We start from the raw sequence: 22,356 nt of genomic DNA on the forward strand, positions 1-22,356 counted from the left end.
TGGGAGGGCAACAACTCAGGTAGGAGTCCCTAATGGTTCCCAGGCAGGACTGGAAGCTCACAGGATGTGGGACTTTCTCCCTCAGGGCTCAGCAGGGCTGTGCAGGAGTGAGGAGATTGCCTGGTGAGGTTTCTCCAGGGCAGGCGAAACCCCCCATAAGTGGAAGCTGTCAGTGGAACCACAGGCTTCAGGGTCCTCAGAGAAGGAAGCAGAGCCAGATGGTCGATGGATCAAACAAACAAATAAACAAACAAAACCACAGACCAGAGATTCCATTGTCCCTTAAGTAAAATGCTAACACTGCCTCCTTGCCCCCCACCCCATTCCTCTCACCGTAATAGTAGAGTGTGATTGGAATGGGAGGGTGGGCTTTTCAGATTTTCCATGTGGAATGCTTTAGGTGTCGAGGCTCAGCTCAGAGTGTGGTTTCAGTGGATGGAGGGGAGACCTGGTAGAGTTGAGGAGTGAAATAGAACAATGTTTCTAGAAATGTTCTATTATAGACACGAGACTCCAGCCCAATCTTACTGGATCATAGGACCCCAGGTGGATGTGCGATCACTAAGGTGCTGTGTGGGTTGTCCAGGGTGGGGGTGGGAGAAGGGGTGGCAGCTGGGAGCCAGAACTCTAGGATTTCCTAGATGAGGGTGTAAGGGGAGGGAGGGGGGGGGGCGGACACAGCAATTGAAGAAGAGTCCTGCCCACGCCTCCTTCAGGCAGAATGTGGGTGACAGCAGGGTGAGCAGCTGCTGGTGAAGAGGCCAGGAGACAGTCCCAGGGCAAGTCCTGTGGGGTGACCCAGTCCAGCATGGCCTTCCTGCACCCTACTCTTCCTGTCTCCCCATGGGTCAACACCCATGCAAAGGAAAGTGGGCCAGGCACCAGCCCCTCTCTGCCTCCCAGCCCAGCTTTCACACTCTCACCTTTGCCTTCACTGCTGGGCCTTGGCCAAAGACTGCACGTTTGCAAAGCTGTGTGTGGGTGGAGAGGTCTCAGGGACACAGTGGCGCTTGGGAAGGTGTGGGCCCAATGACCAGCAAACCGCCTGGTCGGGCAGGGGCACTCCCAGTTAGTTCACTTGACATGTGATTCGCAAGGGGCAGAGCACAGGGTTCAGGTGGCGTGGAGAGGCCCCTGTAGGGGGCGGTCAGGGACACCCACAGAAGTGTGCTGCTATGGGCTCCACAAAGGAAGAGGGCACCTGGGGCTGGGAGAAGAGCCGAGAAGAGAGAGGTCTAGGGGGAATCGCAGCAGGGTGCCTGTGGCAGCAGGACAGGTGGAAACGATGCTCTTTAAACCCCTGAGAGGCTGAAATCAGTCACCAGCCATTTCATAGCTTCTCTCTCCACTGGGCAGAAACAGCAGTGGGCTGGGTAGGAGCGGGAGGTGGGATTTGCCTTGGCCAGAGGTTCCCAGGAGTAAGTGACTGAGGAACATTCTAGAAATGCCTTCCTTAAAATCCTCTCCAAAGAGAAGAGACTCATCATTTGCTTAAGGATAGATTAAGGCCACTTTATTTAATAGCAGGGGCTGAGATTAAATAATAAGAATATCATAGTAATAGCAGTAGCTGAACATGCATTGATATTTGGTATGCATGAACTCATTGAGACAGATTTGAAGGGATGGAGAAGGGGGCCCCCAAGTTCTAGATGGGCCTGGGGTCCCCTGGGTCCTGCCTCTGCCTGGTCGTTTGTCCTTCCCTCTGCATGTGGCCCGAGGAGAGTCCTGGGACCCTGAGGAAGCTGACGCAGGCTAACTGAATGCATCACTTTATTAAATAAATGCTTCGTCACGACAAACGACAATGATCAGGAGTAACATAAATTATAAGATGAATAAATAGTATACAGCAATCTTCACCTTTTTAAGAAAACGTGAGATCCTCTGTTGTTGTTTTTTTTCTCATTTTTATTTCCTTAGGTACAAAATGCTAAACAGGAGGCGAGTTCTTCCACATTCAGGCAAATTATTTTTCCTGCATTTTTTTTTTCCACCACGAACTGGTTTTGTTTGTTGGTTTGCTTATTCATCCTTTTCACCAGTAAAGATTATGAGCATTTGTTTTCTTAAAAAAAGTTGAAGACAAAAAATAGGAGAAAATAGAGCTATGGTATGTATGTATGTATGTATGTATCTATGTATGTATGTAAAACTATCAAGAACTACAGTAATATGTGCTGTGGTTACTGCTGTCTAAAAAAAAAACAAAACCAAAAACACAAACCGGTAGGCAACTCGGAATCTGAAGGATCTTGTCTGACAACTGTCTATCCGTGTGGGCTACTGTGTGACGGAGCTGGTGGCGGCAGGTGGGACTCAGGCTGGTGTCCGGGGACCAGAGGAGTGGAGGGAACTCATCCTCCCACCTCCCCTTCCCCATTCAGGAGGAGCTGAAGAGAGGAGGCCAGAGTCTGTGGAGATGGCTAAGCCATGTACTCCACTAGGAAACCAAGGAAGTATGTTCCAAAAAAGACACAAAAACCTAAGAGAAAAACAAAGTGGAGAAAAGTGCAAAATACGTCTTGCACTTTAGTGGTTTCAAAATAAAGACAGTACAACGCCCAGGTTGCTGGCAGGTCAAACCCTGTTCCCTAAGTCCCACCACTTCTTAAAACGTAGCCTCCTTTCTCTTGGAAGCCACAAAAGTCCTCTCTGAGAGCAGAAGGTCCTGCTTCTCCTTGGCCCACTCCTCTCTGAACCCCCATGCTGAGCTGGAGCCCTCTGGGGGCTGAGCCCATGGACAGGGAGATCATTGCCTCTTCGTGAGGGGGCCTGGCGGTTGCCATGGCAGCTGGGTGGCTGCTAGGGAGTTAGGTGGTGGGAGAAGGGAGCGCGTGGTGTACATGGCCCACCTCTCCCAGACCCCAGAGGAGGCTGACCCTGCAGGGGTCCAGTGGAGACCACCAAAGTGGTTATGGGGACATGGGCGAGGGGAGAAGAGGTGGGACCCCCCAGCCTCCGGGCCTCCCTTCCTCCCCGGGTGAGGGTTGAAGTCTCCGGGCCTGTCCAGGCCTGGCTGTCTGAGAAACTTCCTCCCCAGATGCCCTGCCTTGCCAGGGTGGGGAGGGCTCTGGGGGAAGGAGGATCAGTCCTGGCTAGGCCTCCCTCCATCACTGGGACATCAGGTATGGTCTACACTGCTGGAGTGAGGCAGGAGTCAAAAGGAAGCTGGGGTGAGACCTCCTGTTGAGGAAGGCCAACACTTAGACTTGAGGCCATTGAGAAGCTGGAGCTTCAGGCTGCCAGGAGAGCAGTCAGAGGCCAGTAGGCAGCCTGGGATCAAGGAGAAGCCTGCGGTGGGCAGCGCTCCACACCTGCCTCCTCTCCCACATGCCGGGGGATGGCTCTATCGTCCCCAGTGACTTTCTCCCGTGACCTCCCCTGGGAGAGGCTAAGTTCCATCTATCAAGAAGGTCCAGGGTCCTCTAGGGATTGACCAGCTGACCAGGATCACTCCCTGCAAACACTGGGGACTCACAGGTGTGTAGTTGTCATGAATGTTGGAGACCTGAAGAGACTGGTGGAGTTGAGCCAGGCCATCGTCCCCACCTTGGGCTGACAGCAAAGAGCTGATGTCAGGAGCCCATTCAAAGTCCAGTAAACAGTGGTGGGGGGCGGTGCAAGGGGAGAGCCCCTCTCAGGAACCAGGTCCAGGCCTAGGGAGGGTGGGAGTAGGGCATGCAGTTCCTGGCTCAGTCTTTTCTTAGGGGGAATGGCACCCCAGTATCCACTTGGCAGAACCCAGTTAGATGACTGCTCAAGATCCAAAGGAAGGATGGGCAGAAAGAAGAGGGAGGTGGGGAAAGTTCAGGATACTGGCCTACGGCATAGAAATGTGAATTGGGGGTTTGGGGACAGTGGCACAGGGAGATGGGGTACGCTGACACAGCAGGTCAAGTAAGTCCTTGCAGCTGCCATTCCCGTCAGGCCCTTTGTCCTATGAAGATCGACCATCTCTCCCACCTCCAGCCAACTGTCCTGTCCGGGGGAGCAGGAGACATCCCCCACGTGGCACAGCTGCAAGTTTTCCGCCAGCTGGACTAGATTGGCTTCTTTGCTGTCCCTCTTCATTGCCCTACGTTCGATGTTGGAGTGTCTCCACGGTGTCATGCCATCGAGAAAGAGTGGAGAGGGCTGTGCTCACAGTGAGAAAGGGTGTCCTTGCCATTGTCCAAGCCCCCTTTCCTGGCAGGCTAGCTCCAGCCTCAGGGGACAGCCCCCAGACCACCCACTTATTGGGGAAGTCAGTGGAGAATGGGAGTGTCCTTGGTTCAGAATGTGTCTCCCAAGCAACAGCACCCCAAGCATCCATTCCCTGGCTGTCCTAGGCCTTTTTCTTCCACCCTCACCCCAGGGAGGGAAGCTGAACTGGCCAGAGTGAATGAAAACTCTCTGGCCTCAGTGCCTCACTGCTGGGTGAAGACGGGCATCTGAACACAAAGTCTTGTCCCTTCAAAACATGGCCAGTCTCTACTGCTCCTTGCTGTGGTCTAGCTGCTACATCTAGAACCCTAAGGTTACCCACCCTCCCTGGCTCTAAGGCTGAGAGTTAGCTCATTTCTCATTTGTAACCTGTACCCCATCTTCCTCTTGAATCCCAGAGGGCTTATCGGGTGGGGCGCCAGGGAAGTTTCTCTGGCTTTGTCTCCTTTTCTGTTGCTTTGTTTCAAAGCTAGAATGGGGCCATCAGCCCCTTTCCCTTCACTCCATCTATCTGGCCTGAACCATCACTTTACAAGCTTCCCTGTATTGAAACGTGTTCACCTCTACCTCCCTCTTTGCCATCTCTCATTTCCATCTCTCTCCTGCTCTGCCAGCGTGAAGAGTGAGAGAGGCTTTCAAAATGCAGGCTCTGCCCAGATGGAATGGAAAGGCCCGGGGGGACCAGTAGGTCAAACTTGGGCCTGTTGGGCTCACTCAGTGTGCGGTTGGAGATGGTTACTTCTGGAGGGTCTGAGGAGCGTGGTGGGTGCACACAGAGTGCTCTCATCCACCTGGCTGGGTGGTACGTGTGAAGACGTGTGCACATGGGAAATCATGAAAAAAATCCAACACTGTCCCACAAAAGGCTGAGTTTGCTGCTCATGGGAGGCAGGCAAGACTGGTGTTATGGGTTGTGTTAGAAGAATATGAGTTGTCTTGGTTTTCCCAGAATGAGGAAGCTCCTCAATGCCCCCATGGAAACTACGTTGAAAAGTTAATAATGCAAATTTTTGAAAGAAAGGAAGGAAGGAAAAAAAAAAAGAAAGAAAGTAGATTTATATGCCTATATGTGACTACATGGAGCCTTGTAGATAAATACAAGGCCACTTTTTTTTCAGCCTATCCTCCCCCACAGAGACTGTACCAGTTGTGAATCAAATTCATTGAGGGGCTGAAACCACATGCTTCAGCTCGGAGTTCTGGTCAACTGGGAGGAACAAGTCTTCCCACTGTTGAGTGTGTATTAATTTCCAAAAGTTTGCACAGGGAAATGTGCACACATATGTAATACTTATGTATCTGCTTAGGAAAAATCTATCTATCTAATATCACTTGGTTGTTAATTTGTTTTGTTTTGAGGGGAGTGGAATGCCTTTTAGCTTTTATAAATTTGGGGGGAGAGAACATCTAGTGGGGCCAGCAGAGGAAGGAGGGTTCGAGCCGCCCACATTGCTGGTTGCAGGAGGAGTTAGACCCGGGAGAGGCGCTGACACCTTGTCTTTGCCTTGCTCCCTCTGTGACCAACCAAACTGGGAAAGCTCCAAGTGTGTCATCAAATAGTACTTCTTGGGCCAAAACTCTAGCGCCCAAACGTCTCCCCAGCCTGGGCCAGGGTTGCACACGAAAGGTGGGACCAGCCGTGAGGCCTGGGATCTTTCCTTCCTGCCCACATTCTCCCTTCCTTTCCTAACTCTGTTCAACTTGCCCTCTCTTGTACACATATGCCTTCTTCCCTTCTCTTCCTCTTGTTCTTCCTCTCTTCCCTTCCCTATTCATTCAACTTGCCTCAAAAAGAAAACCATTTAAAAGGGGGGGATCTCCTTAACTTTTTTCATCTCCATTGTTGCCGTTTTCAAAGTTGAGACCTTGCTAGAGATTCTGAGGTCCTCAGTTTCCTCAATTAGATAGATATATGTATGTTTTCCCCTTAAATGAGATGAAATGAGTGGCGTCCTGGGGTGGAGGGAGGCACTGGCTGGAGTTGGGGCTGGGGGTGGAGTGGGGTGGGGTGAGGGGAGGAGGAGGAGGAGGGGACGCATCACTCAACGTTGCTGCTGTCGAAGGTGTGGCACTGGAAGTCCCCCTCGACATACTCCATGCTTGGCAGCTTCATCCCGTACTTGTCCACGCACCAGCAGATGCCACGTTTGCGGCCACGGGAAGGCTTGCACTGGGGGTGCGGACAGAGACAGGCAGTGAGGATGGCTGTGCCCGCAGGAGGCTGCACCCTCTCCTGGCCCTTCGTCTTCCTGCCCCAAGATAGACTTTCACCTCCAGAGTTGAGGGGGCTGTACCCCTCCCCGGGGAGGGTCTGGGGAAATGATAGTTTAGGCAGTCTGACCTATAACCTCTGTTTTATGTGACCCTTTTAGGATCCTCCAGAGAGCTACATGGACTGATGATCTGATACTGATGATGGTGATGATAATTAATAATAGTGATACTGTTAATAGGAGGTATCACTTCTGCAGGTTTTTACCATGTACCGGCACTGCTATTTAACACTTACTACATGGTAGGTACTGTTCTAAGTGCTTTACAGAGATGAATCCGTTATTTCTCATAATCGTGTGAAAATAATAAGCACAGCTATTCTCCATTTACATGAGGGACCGGAGGCAGAGACTTAAAAAATAACTGGATTAAGAGGACACAGTTAGTGAGTGGAACAGCCAAGAACGGACCCAAGGCTGCCTGGCCCTGACCCCTCACTTAGATGAGGGTATGCTTAGAGCATCAGGGTCGCACGGGAGGGAACTTGTTAGAAAAGCAAAGTTCTCAGAGTCTATCCAGACCCACCGATCAGACACTGGGAGGCGGGGGGCGGGGGGGGGGGGGTCATTCATTAGTGTTTTATCAAACCTGCCCAGTGATGCTGATGCCCAAGGAAGGCTGAGCACTGTTGCCTTAAGGGAATGCAGACCCAATTTAATACGCTAAGCACACTGGTTAGCCAACAGTGGGGCAGCTCAAAGGGCAGCCTGGCTGTGAAGGGGACACGCAGTGATTTCAGGTGGTACATGGTGAATATATGCTTTAAAGTCATATATATGCATATATTTATGTGTGTGTAGCAGAAAATAACATACAACATATGATGAGACACACTGATGTCAAATTTTCTTTTAAAATTCATGTAGCCCTGGCTGGGAAGCTCAGTTGGTTAGAGCATCGTCCCCGGGTTGATCCTCGATCAGGGCACATAGAATCAACCAATGGATGCATAAGTAAGTGAAACAATGTATCATTGTTTCTTTCTCTCTCTCTCTCCCTTCCTAATAAAATTCATGTAAATAGGGCGAGTCATTAAAACTTAAGTAGATTGTAGCACAGGGAGGAATGGGAAAAATCACAATTGTGTTATGGATATTTGAGGTTTGAAAAACACATACATTTTAAGCATTTGGAGGTAGAGGTTTCCTGGTGAGTGTCTGTTCAGGAGTCCTTTGAACTTGGGGGCATGGGACGGGGCATACCTGCTTTCTCTTGTAGAATCCCTTGCGGTCACAGTTGGGCAGGTACACAGCCCGGGGCACCATCCGAGGGCTGGCTTTGAGCTCCTGCAGGGAAGCCTCCATGTGTCTGCGGCAGGGGCCCTGTGTGTGGACAGGAGGGATGAGAGGCAGGGCAGGACCAGGTGGAAACCACCTACATGTGCAGAACACGTGGCCTGGGCGGGGGTGGGGAGGGGTGGGGCGGGGGCGGGGGCTCACAAAGGTTCTGTGGGAAAAGCCACCGCCTTTTGTTCCAATTAGCTGCTACCCAAGACCTGTTATGCACCGGGTGTATAAAGTGTGCAAAGCCTGCATTTGACCGGGCACAGAGGCACACTGTCCCATCTGTTCGCTGCTCCCCACCCTCAGCTCTTCCATGCCTCTGAGTGGTGATGTCTGGAGGTGTTCCTCTGTGGATGCTCTAGGAGAATGGCCGCATCTGCCTAGGTGAGGACACAGCCTCCAGCCGATCACACTCCTGGCACTTGCTCTGTGCTCACGGTAGCTGGCTGGCACTTTCCCTGCATACTGCCTCTGTGTACTGCCTCTACGCCTGCTCATTCAGACAAACCCTGGGTCCTGGTGAATGCAAGCTCTAAAAGCTCTCTATTGTAAATGGCAGGTCCTGCACTAGGTCTAGCATCTCCTCCTGCCACGAATGCTCATTTAGACGCAAGGCAGGGCGGTGGCAGAGGCCGCGGGGTGCGGATGCCGACGCAATCGTGGGGATCCTTGAGACTCACCTGCTCAGATTCCTGTCTCATCTCAGGGGCAGCGTTGGCCCGGGTCTGAGCAGTGTTCTCAGCTCCCCCCACAAACTTGGCCTGGGTCAGCTTCTTTCTGCGGTCCTTCTTCACGGCCTCGGCCTTCAGCTCGGAGATGCGGGAGTGTTTGGGGGGCCGGAAGGTCTTGGGGGCATAGGTCTCCTCGGCCACCTCAGCGGTGGTTGGGTCCTCGTGCTCCTGGGATTCTCGATCTGCAGGGAGAAGGAAGCGGAGGGTCAGCTTCTGGGGCCGAGACACAGACGTGCAGAGCCCAAGACTCTGAAGCTCGTGTGAAGAGAGGGGGTCTCTGCCCTCCTGGAGCCTAAATGAGAACCGGGGCGTAAGAGTCAGCACTCAGGTACGTGGAGGGCAGTTGCTGGCAGGGCTGGAGTCCCATAGCACGAATCTAGGAAGACTTCATTGAGTTGGGGGTGTGTTGAAAAAGTCAAGCTGATTAGCGAGGGAAGTTTGACAGGAGGGAGAGGACATTCTGGGGGCAGGAAAGAGGAAGAGGAGGGAAGTGGCCTTTGGGAGGACTTAGGCCTGGTCAGGGGCTTGCCTATGGGGCTAAGTAGATGGTGCGGTGGCTGGAGGTGTGGCTTTGATGTAAGAGCACAACCTGGAGATCTTGGCTGTGGGAGGAAATAGGGAGCAACCAGGGTGTGGACAGGAAAGGCCATGTGTAACTGCCTGTGGGGTCTTTGTGCTTTCAGAGCTACTGGACTTGAGCTGCTTGGATTTGGGGAACGGGGGGCAGGGGACTCCTGGGGGTCTGGACTAGCAGGAGAAGGGGACCTGGGAAGCCAGAGATGTGGGGCTTGGAGGGGAACAGTGCCGGCGGGTCTGGGGGACGCAGAACCCTGAGGCCTCCCTCCCTGCACTGGCTCAGAGCTGGATAGATGCTCTGGGCCTGGATGGGCTGGAACATAACACAGCTCCAGGCCAAGAGAGGCCGACAGCTGGCTGGGCTGGTGCAGTTATATATAGGGGTGACTTGGTGACAGTCTATACTTAGCTGACTTATGACCTTTAAAGAAGTAGGACTTTGTTCATTTATTTGTTGACCTGTTAATCCGCCGCCCCCCCCCCCCCCCCAAGCCTTTTCTGGGTCCACAGATTTCCATTTAATTCTTATCTTACAGGCACCCTCCTCTGGGTCCCTGTTTCTCATCTCAGTTCCTTAACCCCACCAGCCTATGCAGACGGTGGGGGGCGGGGGGCAGGATGTAGTCAAGAGGCCCTGGCCCTATCTCCATTGCCCTCTTTTCAAATTCAGAAAAAGAACAAAGGGCTTTGAGGAGACCCTAAAGGACTCAACTTAAGGGCAAGGCACTGGATGGAAAACAGGAGAGGAATCCCAGCAGGTGGGATGAGGGGAGGAGTTGGGGGAGAGAAGGTGGGCCAGAAGGCACTGCGTGTGTCCCCAGGGCAGGACTCTCAGCCCAGGGGAAGTTACAGGTGTGTGTTAAGAAAGGCATTTGGAGATCGGGCCAAACTTGGTCAGGATGGCAGGTGGCAGGAAGCACCTGTTGGCTCAGATTTGTCACATTTAATTGGACAGGTATCCTGTCCTAAAGGCCCTGGCAGGGAAGTTCCCCGCCCAGAAGAAGCCTCCGCAGGTTGTCAGGGTTCTGGGCGGTTAGTTGATTTGGGCTACTTATCCCAGGAGAGGAAGAGGACGAGCAGAAAGCAAACAACAAACACAGGGGCAGACTCTCCCTGAACCAAATTCAACACCAGAATCCCTGACCCCTACTTTTGGCCTTTCAGTCCGACTTCCCACCTCGTCTTGACTTAGTGCTGGAAGTCTACTGTAGCCAAACCTGCTGTGATGATTCATCAACACATGATGCGCCGGGTGGGTGGAATGCAGCCTTCCAGGAATTAGCTGATAGAGTGATGCTCTGGGGTAGACCTACTTTTCTTGGCTGTGGGAGAGCTAGAAAGGGGGTGGGATGCAGAGAGGAGCACTGGTGATTTGGAGGACTCTGTACAAATAGAAAGGCTAGGGCTCTCTTATCTAGTAATTAAGGCCCATGCCTGAGGCTCAGGTCTTAGGGAAAGGTGAGGGGGGCGGGGAGGGAAGAGGAAAAGCCTACTACGGCATGACGGGTCACTGAGCCAGTCTTACTGAGGGGCTGGAGACACTTCCTTCAACCTCTCTGGGCAAAACTAAGCATTCTAATCCTCAAAATGCATTTGACCACTGGGGTAGGGGAGAGGGCAAGAGATGTTGCCATTTGAAAGGCTGGGGCATTCTGGGGTGTGTGGCCACACCCCTTCTCCAATTAAGATTGTAACTAGATGAAGTGAGGGGAGGAGGGAGAGGGGGCTGGGTGCTGACCATGGGAGAGAGATGAGTGTTTCCTTCAGGGGCTGCTCCGGCCTGGCCTGGAGGACCAGCAAATGGCCTTCAGGGATGCGTGTGGGATACCTGCGGGGTAGCCTCTCTAATGGGAGAGGCCCCAGGAAGCTGCTCACCTCCAGGGGTTTGGATCAGTGCCTGGGATCCTCCTCATAGGCCATCTAGTCTCTTAGTCTTTTCTCTGAACGTGTTCAAGTTGCTTTGGGCTAAGCAGTGATGACACTGGCAAACAAACTGTATCCACTTTAAGGAGCTCAAAATGCTTTTGCAAAAAACCCTCTCTCCTTCCTTCCACTGGCCTCACCAGGGCGGGCCTCCTGGGAGCACCCTCCCCACGATGCTGGCTCTTTTGCTGCTCTGAAAGGCAGGCTTAGAGCTTTGATGTGCCTCCTGGTTTTGGGTGCCACTTAACCCCATGGGGCCTATTACTTAGGCACCGGGAGAGTCGAGTATCAAAGATACTCATCAGGGTCTTGTGGTCACCGGTAGGCTCCAGAGAGACAGTGGAAAGTTGGAGCGGAGCCAGGGCAACAGCAGGGAGATGAAAGGGCTGGAACGCAGACCCAGAGCTGGAATGCCAGAGCCAGCAGGCCCCACTCAGCTGCTTTGAGTCATAAATAGGCTTTCGATTTGGGAAGGCTTGAAGTCTGAGATAAAGCAGGAAGGCACAAGTAGACTGGCAGCTCCTGAGCTATTTCATCCAGAGAAAGCGGACTGAGGTTGTGGAAGGGATTTAGGTGAGATAGAAGAGGACTTCCTGGTGAGCTGGCCCTGTGCCTGAACAGCAAGGAACAGAAGAGGGCAGTGGGTTCTGGAACCTGCTGGACAAACATGTCAATACCTCCACATGGCCAGTAGGTGGCGACGGAGACTGAAGACCACATAGCATGCCTGGGCGCTTATTGCTAGGGACTGTAAGTGATGTTTAAAATCTGGAATTTGTGTGCCTGTTTCTCTGACAACCACCAAACCCTCTCCTCCTCTGTGTGTGTCTGCAGCACGTATTTAAAGTGTCAGGGAGTTGGACAAGCGAGGACTGGAGAGGACTCACGGCGGGAGGGTGGAGAAGGCAGGTGTGGGAACTGGAGGGGGAGGTGGGCAAGGCTCTATCTGTGCATAACCCTCAGCTGTTTCTTTCATCTGCAATTGAAAAGTGATCAGTGAGACATATCTGGCACCTCCCTCCCCATGGCTAGATGTCATTTCAAAAGGATTCTGCAGAGGATGGGAGATGTGGAATGCTCAGTATTGTTTCCTTCTCTTTTAGTTCCATGATTTTGCCAATGACAGAGCGAGTGAGAGCTATCATATTGTCCTGATATTTACCTTTGGGGTGGGTTGTGATTCTGCTCTACCCCCAGTCCTGCCAACCAACCAGCTCTCTGATAGCCCAGGCCCTGCCATGTAATGCTGGCCATTGCTACCCATCCACACGGGTGCAGTAACATTCACGGAGGCACAGACGGGTACATGGGCCCTCCCTGTGCTCACATGAACACCTGTTTGAGGAACACCATTCTCATGTCCCAGCAAACACAGAGGCGTCTGGGTGCAGGCCTGGCCGCTATGCACCCAGCGGCACCCTAGGGTGGGCAGATCTACTCACAGCACAGGTGCCCAAAGCATATTCCCCATCCAGGCTCCACCACCGTCTCCAATGTGCCCTCTTGCTGCCGCTGTTATCTGGTAGGGACAGGATGCTTTAGCAACATTGACAGGCCTATGTTCTTAAGAAACGTTTTCATACTACCCCGCTCCCTGGTTACAGAGATGGATGGGTCCAGCCGGGGACCTGCTGCTCCCTGCAATCTGACCTCCCACCCTGGGGCTCTCAGGCCCTCCCTGATGGTAGTTCCCATTCTATCTTAACCTCATAATCTAACTTCAGAGACTGGGTGGCCCAGACCTTGTGACTTTGTTTCGGAAACGGAAGAAACTGAGGCGTACTTGGAATTCACAGCTCAGGAGGAATGTAGGGCCTTGCCAGGCCACCTGGACCTGGAGAGAGGAAAGTCCTTTTCCAGCCAGAAGACAAGATGGGTTCGCCCAGAATTCCTCTACGAGGGATGAAAAGGGAGCCGGGTTTCCACTGGCTCTCATCCTGGTTCCCTCTGTGGAGTTTAAACAATAATTTCAGGGCAGAGGCTCGTCATTTATCTTTGTCTCTCTGGTGAATGGTACTCCATAAATAATCTTTAAATGGAGAGATGCATCGATCTATGCAAGAGACAAAGTGAAATGGGCCTAGAGGCCTTTCTGTTTGTAAGCGGGGATACCTTAGAGCTCAGTGGATGCCCTGAGAGGCCATCTCATTGGGCCCACTGTCTTTAAGCACAATAACTGCCACAGAGGGAGTGAGGGGGCAGAGCAATGAGCCTCACAGGGCAGGGACAGGTGGAGGGGTCCCCTGGATTGGCTGGGCTTCTCTCTGGTCTCAGGCTTCACTGTCCAATACAGCAGCCACTAGCCACATGTGGCTATTTAAATGAATAAAGAGGAAATCAAAGTATAAAGTCAGCTCTGTAGTTGCCCTAGCCACATTTCAATACTCAATAGCCACACCTATCACTGCAGAAAATTCTACTGGACAGCTGGCCAGAGGGCACAGATCTATGGCTGGGTATGGCTAGATGCTCCACATCCCCTCCCCTCCGCACCCTGCCCTGTTTCCTAGCCAATGGCAGCCTCCTGCTCTTTGCTACGACCCGAGGCCATAGGAAAATGATGGGCCTGCTGATCACTGTTTAAAAAACCGTAAGGCATGCCTCAGTCTCCGGAAGTCTGTTTCCCAGCTGCAGATGCCAAATGACTCAATTACACTGCATGTGGGTGCCTCTGCATAGAGAGAAAGGGGCGGGGTGCAAGGGGGCGGCTGGGAGCCTTCCAGGGGAGCTGCAGCATCCCCCCCCTCCTGCCCATTCCACCTCTAACCAATGTCTGCCTTGTCCAGTCCCTCTGGAAAGACACTGTTTTCTTTTCCTCTGTGGTCAGTCACAGATATGTATGTTCTGGGCTCCTTTTAACGAGAATTATGAGCTGAGAAGGAAAAAAGCACTGACTTTCCAAGAGGAAAGCAAACCCAAAGAGCCGCCATCCTCAGGCCAGTTGGGAGGAGCTGCAAGCGGACGCAGAGGGGAGTCCTGCTGACTTGGGGTGAATGGCAGCCGTGGGAGCAGGTTCCGAGTCGTGACTGGACAGTGGGGGCAAAAGGCGTGCCCTGCTGAGCTCCTTTCCAGCCCCCACCCCATTTCAGGCCAGAGACCTAACGTGGGCAGGCACTTGAACCAACAGCAAAGTTGACCAGCGCGGGTGTGTCACATCTCTCTCCTGCGCGGAGAAATAAGGACATCATATAGCAAAGCGGATAAACACAGCCGGGCTACCCATCCTTAACACCCAGCTACCCTCCTTGGGAGGAAGGCAAGGCTGCTGCTGATAGTTCAAAAGCCTCAGTGCAGGTTTACTTTGACCACTCTTAGTCTCTCTCTCTCCTCTCTTTGCCCCGGTTTTCTCATCTGAGTTATGGGAAGTATGTCAACAGCCCCTTCTCCACAGGGCTGTTATGGGGAATAAGTGAGTTGGTATGTGCTAATTACCTCCCAGCACAGGTCTCTGTTGCCTCTCACCTCCCCAGTTCCAATCATCAACTAAAAACGTGGTTGCTTGGCACCTGGCTGACTGGTATCTCCTTGGCTCCCTGGATGCAGACAGCTCTGTATCCAGAAAGTGATGGCTCTATCCTTGTCTCTGGGGAATCGATGGCCAACCCCAGGTGAGAGGGACTTTGCACAAGTGCTTCTGGGAACCAGCCCCCACACAGAGAACTCACCCTGGGAGTTCCTGCCTCTGTCTAATCCCATTCCTTCACTCTGCACTAAGGCACTGGACTTTCCCTGCAGATGGAGAGAGGAAAGGTGGCCAGCCACTCTCCACAGGGTAGAGGTGGCAGCTGTCAAGTTGGTGACACTTCCCCAGATCGAAAGGTGGGGTTGCACTCACATCCAGGGACCAGAGTTAAAGAAAGGATCCTCTTCACACCCCCCCCCCCAACCCCCCCGGGGCCAAGCCAGGATTCAGGACTGTGGTACACATTTCTTGATCCCTGGGAGACTATTGGTAATAAATTGACACATAAGAAATGAACCTCTAACCAATTACTAATGCACAACTCCCAAGATGAGTGTCTCCAAGCAGGTTTCTCTAGGAGCGGGAAGGTGGAGCATGCTCAGTAGAAACGTCTATCTTTTCCCTACACACCCCACACCGGAAGGAGTGGAACGGCTAGGTAGGGAGCAGCCTCTCAATGGAAGAATGGGAGATGAGGAGGGGGAGGAAGCTCCGGCTCATTTCTCTGACCTGGCAACACTCCCACTCATGACTCAGCACAGCCCACTCAGAACATTACAATTAGGCAGCCACATTCCCTGCATGACCTACTTGACCAGAAGGGGGCGGCAGGGAGCAGGTAGTTTGAACTCTCCCTGGTCCCCCTGAGGAGACAGGCTTTGGTATGAGTCAAACAAGGGACTCATTTCCTGTCCATTAATCAAAGCTCAGACTCTTTTCTTCTCTGACTCTTTGCGGGGAGGAGGAGAGTGTGGAGAGAGCAGTTCCCTCTCAGGTGCGGGAGGGGCTTGCTGGTGGCCACCTGTATCTATTAGAAAATCTGACAGATGTGGCTTGTATTATATTTCAATCGAAAGTGCTGTCCTAAAGGGTCTGGAATGAGGGCCATCTTCACTGGGGTCAGAGAGACATTACAGGTGTGGTGGTACAATCCAGGTTCGGAATACCAGGAGCCCACATTAAACACCTCTGGGCGCCAGCAGAGGTCAGATGGGGCACCCTCAAGTTCTGAGCTCTTATTTCATCTTCACAACCCTCCCTATGGGATGATGTCATCAGGTGATATTTGCCAAAGGCCTCATTGCAGGTTAGGCTGGGCCCAGGCCAGAGCCCTGGTGCGCAGTGAAGAAAGCCAGGAATAGCAAAATGGGACCCCCAAGTCACTAGGGAAGAGCTGAATTCTAGTCCTCATTCTACCACTAACCCTGCACCGAGTTGTGGGCAAGTGACTCCGCACACTGGGCCTCAGCGTCCCCGTCTGTAAAATGAGGGCCTTGACGTCAAGGATTGTGTGGGTTCCTTGAGCGTTAGCATTCTTTGGCTAATACCCAGACAATTCCTGGAGAGACGCTAGGACCTTGCTAAGCCAAGTGGTTAGGCAGGAAAGGGCACTTAGCCCTGTATAGAGATTTCCACTCATTCCTTTGGATTTATATTTTAAAAAAGAGACATTGTAACAGAAATCATGGAAAAAATGGAACTTGAAAAAAAAATGTGGGGGATTCTCTGGATATAGGGGAAAGTGGAGTAGATGCTTAGAACTGGCTTCCTTGTTTATTATTTATTTTCTCAAGTATCGAAGTAATCGTTGTCTTAGAAAACATATACAGCTGGCAATTTAAGGCTGATCTCTGGGGGTTTGCAACTTTTGGAGCAACTGTAGTAAAACTGCGAAACAAAAACTCAAACAAACCCCCTTCAAGTTGCCTCCTTGTCTCTTACCACAGCCATTCCTTCTCCTGGCTGGTTCCTCCTTGGTGCCTGGACGCTTTATGGTGTTCTTCCGGCTTCTGGATGCAGCGGGCCTGGCGTATGGTGATCCTTCTTTAAAGTTTTATTTTTCACACATGAAATAACTCAAAGTTTCAAAGGCATTGCTCAGGTATAAAGTAAAATCTTTAGACAAGAATCACCTTTTCTTCTCCATAGCTCCTCCCTCCTCTATTAAAGGGACCAGGGCTTCTGTTGGGATTCTTGCTCCCATGCCCTTCGCTGTAACCCTCACGGTGACCTCTGGCTCCTGGGATCAGCCCCTTCTCCCCCTACAGCTGCAAGCCCACCTGCCGGCTCAAATGCAGCCCAAGCCCTGGGACTGACTCACAGCTGCTCTGACTTAAAACTCAGGCCCTTAGGGCAGTGGTTCTCAACCTTGGCTGCACATTAGAATCACCTGGAACGTTTTTAAAATTCTGATTTCTGGGCCTCATCCTCCGGAAATTCTGTTTCTTTGTTATGGGGTGGGGCCACAACATTAGTAACAAAGAAACAGAATTTCTGGAGGATGAGGCCCAGAAATCAGGATTTTAAAAAGGTTCCCAGGTGATTCTAATGTGCAGCCAAGGTTGAGAACCACTGCCTTAGGGGATCCCTTGGCCGTTGGGGGATGGAGAAAGGGAGGGGGAGTTGGAGGGAGGGATGTGGAAGGGAAAATTGAAATGGAAAGAAAATGTGGCCAAGTGTGCTGGCTCCTCCAGCCCGCAGAGAGGGGTGGGGGTGGGGTAGGGGAAAGTAAGAAAAGTCAAGTGAAAAGCAGCATCTCTTGTGTTCCCAACCCCGTTTTCCTCGGCGCGGGGCGCAGTCAGCCTCTCACAGACTTGTTTCAAAGGGAGGGGGTGTGGGTGGGAAAGGAATCTGCCTGCATCAGTTTTCCATGATCTTGTTCAGCCCAGACACAAATGTGGCCACGAAACCTAACTCTGCAACTGGACTTCCGCGTGGCATTTGGACCAGGCTTGGAGTGGAAGCTAGGGTGATGGAGGCCAAACCCCTAAAAGAAGCAAAGGCTTAATTCATTTTTATTGAGGTGTTTTTTTCTTCTTCTTCAGGAGCCTATTTTCTTTCTTTCGCTCTCATTTCTCAATGACGGTACTGAAACCCAGAATCAACTTCTTCCCGCACCCCCAATTTAATGGCTCCCTGGCACAGCAGAGCTCTCCCAGACCAGGGCAAAGACGCGTGCAGCCCTCCCGCCCACAAAGCCACAAGTCCTGCAAACAAAGCCCAGCCAAGCCCGGCCCTTCCTCGACTCCATGGATCCAGCTCACCGGTATTACTGAGCTTGGCCCACCCAATAAATAACTCGTCTCCCGCCCCCCTCCAGCCTCAGACACTCTGCCCTGTGTTTCTATATGTATCTTTGCCCCTCCATTGGGCGAAATAAAATGCAGGGCCCCGCGCGCTCTCAGCCCCGGGCTCGCGGGGCCCACTCCCTCTCGCGTTGCACAGCAACGCGCGCAGCAAACACTACTTCTCAGCCCGCCCGCCTCCCGCCCTCCGCTCCTCCTCCCAGAAGCTCTGGCCGCCTGCCAGCTCGCTCTCCTCAGCTCCCCATTACTAATGCAAAGATGCGTTCTTTTGGAGGGTTTGAAAAAAGACATAGATCTATCTCTCTATATGCATACGTTTTTGGTGTGTGTGCATGCATGTGTGATGGATACCTTTATTTATATTTATATGGAAACCGCGGAAGGGAGGGGCGCACCCACGTTCGCACTGCTGGTGTAGGGGTGGTGGTGTGGTAGTGTGTGTTGGGGAACAGGAATTCTGTTCAAAGGAATGGACACTTTCCTCCATCTCTCTGTTCATTTTCCACTCCTTAAGAAGTGCCTCTGTGTCATCTCCAACTTTTGGGGGATCCACCCAACTGTTTACGAGCCGAAAAGCTACAGCCAGGAGCGCCCACTCCCATTCCATCCGTCCGGGTAGAGTGCAGCTCCGCGCCCCCCCCCCCCCCCGTCCCCCCGTCCCCCACCCCTCAGCAACTACAGTCCATTAGGCACCTGACTAGGGCGAGGTGGAGTTGTGAGACACGCTGGGGCGGGGGGTGGGGGTGGGGTGGGGGGTGGGGAGAGGGCGGAGAGGCAGCTAGCATTGGCCCAGAGGTACCTTGAAGGTAGGAGTTGAGGAAGGGGATGCAGAGAAATCTAAAGGGCATCTTGCTTGGGACTAAAGCTGGCCTCCTCCTCTCCCCCTCTGTGTGCGCGCGTGTGTGTAGTGGGTTGAACTGGAAAGTTGGATGCTCCTATTTGCTCTCTCAGCAATTGCGCGTCTACACCTCCCACACCACTACAACCACACTGTTGGACAAATAAAAGTGGGGCCAGCATGTGGCTGAATGATACCTGGCATACTTTCGATGTTAACCAGGTTGTTAACCAGAGCGCTCCCTTCCAAGCCAGGAAATAGATTCATATCTCTTACCCGTCTCTCCTCCACCCCAAGCATTTTTCAAATCTATATCCCCCACGATGAAGGCAGGTGGGACCGCCTTTTAAAAGTGGTTCTTAATAAAAATAACTCCACAAGTTGGCCTGTGGGGCCTCCGGGGTCTGCACGTTGCCTTCCGTCTCTTTTTCGCAGGCAGCTGTACGGAGTGAGACTACCTCTTGCCACGCTGGAGGGGCGGCTGCCTGTAACGCAAAGCCTGCAGGGTTTTGGAAGATGTAGGCTGAACCTAGGAAAACTCTCCTGCCTCTCCCCAAGCACCGGCGCACTTCTTTCCGATATGCTAGTGTCTGTATTTGCAGTTTAAGAAAACTCATGTTGGGGTGCTCATAGTGGAAGGGGATAGGAGGGGGAGAAGGGCACTGTCCCAGGAAGTTACGACGTAGAATAAGCGTTATTTAGCCAAATCTTAACCCCTTTGGGAGAGAATCAATAACCAGTGTGACGTCTCAGAATGCAGATTTTTGTGTACAGTTCATTAAAATATTAAAAAAAACCCTTAAGATCAGGTAGCTCTTTCCATAAAGAAACTCGGATCTAAAGGGAGCAGAACTGTTCTCATTAAACAAGTAGCTTAGTCAGCCTTTTAAATCCTAGGCTCCGAGCGCTAAGAACGTGGGGGCAGGGCAGTCCGGGGGCGGGGCTACTTGGAGGCGGAGGGGAGCCAACGGGGCGTGGCCGTTCCAGTCTCCGCCCCCCTCATTTGGCATTCAATGATTCCAGGGCCCCTCCTATATTTACACCACACCCACTGGTGATCAAGTTGGAGAGATGGGGCGGAGGGGATTAGTACCGACAGGGGAGTTGTGAGTTCTAAATTTCACATCCCCTCTTGCCTCCCGGCTCCACCTTTCGTCCTAGGTAAATCTGAATTGGGGCGGGGAAAAGTAATTAGATTCCGGGACGAACATCCAGCACAGCAACACCACCCCGTTGCTTCTTACTCCTCCCGCCCACCAGACCGCCCGCCCCCCCGCCCTCCTGACGCTAACCCACTGACCTCCCCGCCTCCGCCGTGCCTAAAGTAATCTTACCTTTCCTGGGAGGAAAAAAAGGTATTTTGCATTTTAATCTATTTACCAGCAACCGCAATCAATCATGTCGAGTCAAAAGTAATGGGTGTGCACCTGGGAGAGGCATCACAGTCCTCACCCCAAAGACATTAACCACAAACGGTGCGTGCGAGCGTGCGTGCGTGTGTGTGTGTGTGTGTGTGTGTGCGCGCGCGCGCACTCGTGCGTGTGCGTGTTTGTCGGGGTAGAAGGAAAGACACGTCAGAAAGGACTGGTAGGGGGGCAGGGGCTGAGAGAAGGACAAAGGTAGAATGAGCACAGAACGCCTCTTTCCAGGTCCTCAGTTAAGGCAATATTTTAACGAAGAGATTTTTTTTTTTTTTCAAGTTCAGAAAAGACACACCAACAAACCAGAACGTGTTGGGTGGCTAGCAGGTGGTGGAGGAGGGAGTTGATAAAGTACCCGTTCAGACTGGAGACTGAGTACCTGGGGATTTGGACCTTGAGACAGTATTTGGACCTCAGAGTCAGTATTCAGGCGAGGGGGTGGGGTGGAGTGGAGTAGGGTGGGGGCAGGGTGTGGAGCAAGAGCGAAGACCGCCTGAGGCTGGGATGGACAGCAGCCTGGGATAGCTGGATCAGTCAGGACTCCAATTCCTAGGTGCAAAGACCCCCCCTCCCCACCCCCCGCCCTCCTCCCGGGCTGCGCCCCGGCTCTAAGCCACTTTCTGGGCAAAGCGCGCGTGGCCGGCCCGTCCCCTGTCCCCGCTCGTGCGCCGTGTAACTGGCTGGCACACTGAGCGCGCTCACCGATCTTGACTTGCTCGCGGTAGGTCTTTTCGTTCAGGCAAACCCCGCGGCCGTGCAGCAGGGCGTGCAGGGGTTTCTCCTCGTCCTGCCGGGGGAGGCAGCGCAGCCCCTGGGCGCAGCGCTCAGTGTAGACGCCGCACGACTGCCCCTCGGCCAGGGCGCAAGTCATGCAGCAGCCGCAGCCCGGCTCCTTGACCAGCTCGCAGCCCAGGGGGCTGGGGGGGCACATGGAGAGGGCTTTCTCATCGCAGGGCTCGCAGTGCACGAAGGAGCCCAGGCCCTGGGCCGGCCCCGCAAAAGCGGCCAACAGCAGTAGGACTGCGGTGAGCACCATCTTCAAGTCTCCCTTTACCTTGGGGCGGGGCAGGAGAGCGAGAGTGCGGGGAGAAGGGGGCTAGGAGGGCGCCGAGGAAATTGAAAAAAAAAATTCTGGCAGGTAGAGCAGGCGCCCTCCCCCAGACAATTGCAAAATGTGGGGAGAGTGAGAGGGCTGGGGTGCCTGCAAGCAAGTCCCGATCACAGGGATTCAAGACTTGCAACAGGTTGAGGGCAAAAGAGCAGCGCCAGGTGCACGCACCGGACGAACAGCCCCCAAGCCCGACCTGGTCAGAACTGCAGGGGGAAAAGCCAAAAATTGTTCGCCCCAAAGCAACCACCGGAATAAAGAGCTCGGAGGCTGTGGAGGAGAGGGGTGGGGTGGAGAAAAATAGGTTTGTCTTAAAAAATGTTGTTTAAAATCTAAAGTACACCGCAGCTGCTAGCGGCGCGCGGCTGCCCCGGAACAGGTAGAAGGTGGCGGCTGCAGCTGCAAGGGCAGGGGAAAATATTGAAATCAAGAAAGAAAGAAAGAAAAAAACCCCAACTCTAACCCCTCTTTTCTCCCACTCTGCAACCACCTCTTCGAAATTCGCAGGTTCGGCGCGAATCCCGGAGAAGGGTGCAAACGGAGGAGAGGGAAATTAGAAGGAGCAAAGAAGAGGAAAAACCCCAAACCGCTTTGCAGCTTTTCCTAGCTCTTTTACCCCCGCAGAAGTTTCCAAAGAGACGACCGACTCCGGTGGAGCAGGCGCTTTTAAACACACGGCCCTGGCTGCCAGCCAGTTTGTAGCTGCAATTTGAGCTCCCCAACACCCAACCCAGGCAAAGATGCCAAAGAGCTTTGCAGTGCGAACTCACACGGAGTGGGGGTGGGGAGAGGCCTTCGAGACACACAGGGGCTCCCCTTCGCTGCACGAACAGCACCCCCCTCCCCCCCGGAATGTAAGAAAGGGGCACCGGGGACCAGGCAGGGGCTGTGTGAGGGAGGAGGAGGTGTGTGTGTGTGTGTGTGTGTGTGTGTGTGTGTGTGTGTGTCGGGGGGGGGGGCGCGGGGGGGGGGTCGTGGGGATGAGAGTTCTTCTGTGCAAGGTGGACACAATGAGGAGTAACTCAGTCTCCCCTCCCCTCCCGCCCCTTAACTAGCCCAGACCCAGGCCGGAGAAGTATTTTTTTTTTTTTTTTTATTAGCTAACTGGATATATACGGTACCCAAGAAATTCTTCCCAAGCTTTGGTAAATGGCTGTCTGCTAGTGTCTAAGTTTGCTGGTGTCTAAGTTACCATGTAAGGTGTGTGTGTGTGTGTGTGTGTGTGTGT

General features: G+C 52.9%; 1 protein-coding gene across 1 annotated transcript; it reads right to left on the minus strand.

Moving 5' to 3' along the window:
• Positions 1 to 1,756: 1,756 nt before the first annotated feature.
• Positions 1,757 to 21,774, minus strand: IGFBP5 (insulin like growth factor binding protein 5). The gene is made up of 5 exons (XM_036319021.1): positions 21,619 to 21,774; positions 20,723 to 21,527; positions 8,444 to 8,676; positions 7,683 to 7,802; positions 1,757 to 6,376 (listed from the first exon to the last, which is right to left on the minus strand). The coding sequence occupies exons 2-5, from the start codon at positions 21,054 to 21,056 to the stop codon at positions 6,245 to 6,247; spliced, it is 819 nt and encodes a 272-aa protein (XP_036174914.1). The 5' UTR covers positions 21,057 to 21,527; positions 21,619 to 21,774; the 3' UTR covers positions 1,757 to 6,244.
• Positions 21,775 to 22,356: the final 582 nt, after the last annotated feature.

The sequence above is a fragment of the Myotis myotis genome, unplaced genomic scaffold (assembly GCF_014108235.1).
Source record: "Myotis myotis isolate mMyoMyo1 unplaced genomic scaffold, mMyoMyo1.p scaffold_m19_p_8, whole genome shotgun sequence".
In the NCBI taxonomy this organism is placed as follows: Eukaryota; Metazoa; Chordata; class Mammalia; order Chiroptera; family Vespertilionidae; genus Myotis; species Myotis myotis.

What these genes read in the sequence shown, in the direction of transcription:
- IGFBP5 (XM_036319021.1), bottom strand. Translation starts at nt 21,056, where the DNA reads ATGGTGCTCACCGCAGTCCTACTGCTGTTGGCCGCTTTTGCGGGGCCG. An exon ending in TGAGACAGGAATCTGAGCAG is followed by an intron (nt 7,803 to 8,443) that starts GTGAGTCTCAAG and finishes GTCCACACACAG; the next exon opens with GGCCCCTGCCGCAGACACAT. An exon ending in GATTCTACAAGAGAAAGCAG is followed by an intron (nt 6,377 to 7,682) that starts GTATGCCCCGTC and finishes CCGCACCCCCAG; the next exon opens with TGCAAGCCTTCCCGTGGCCG.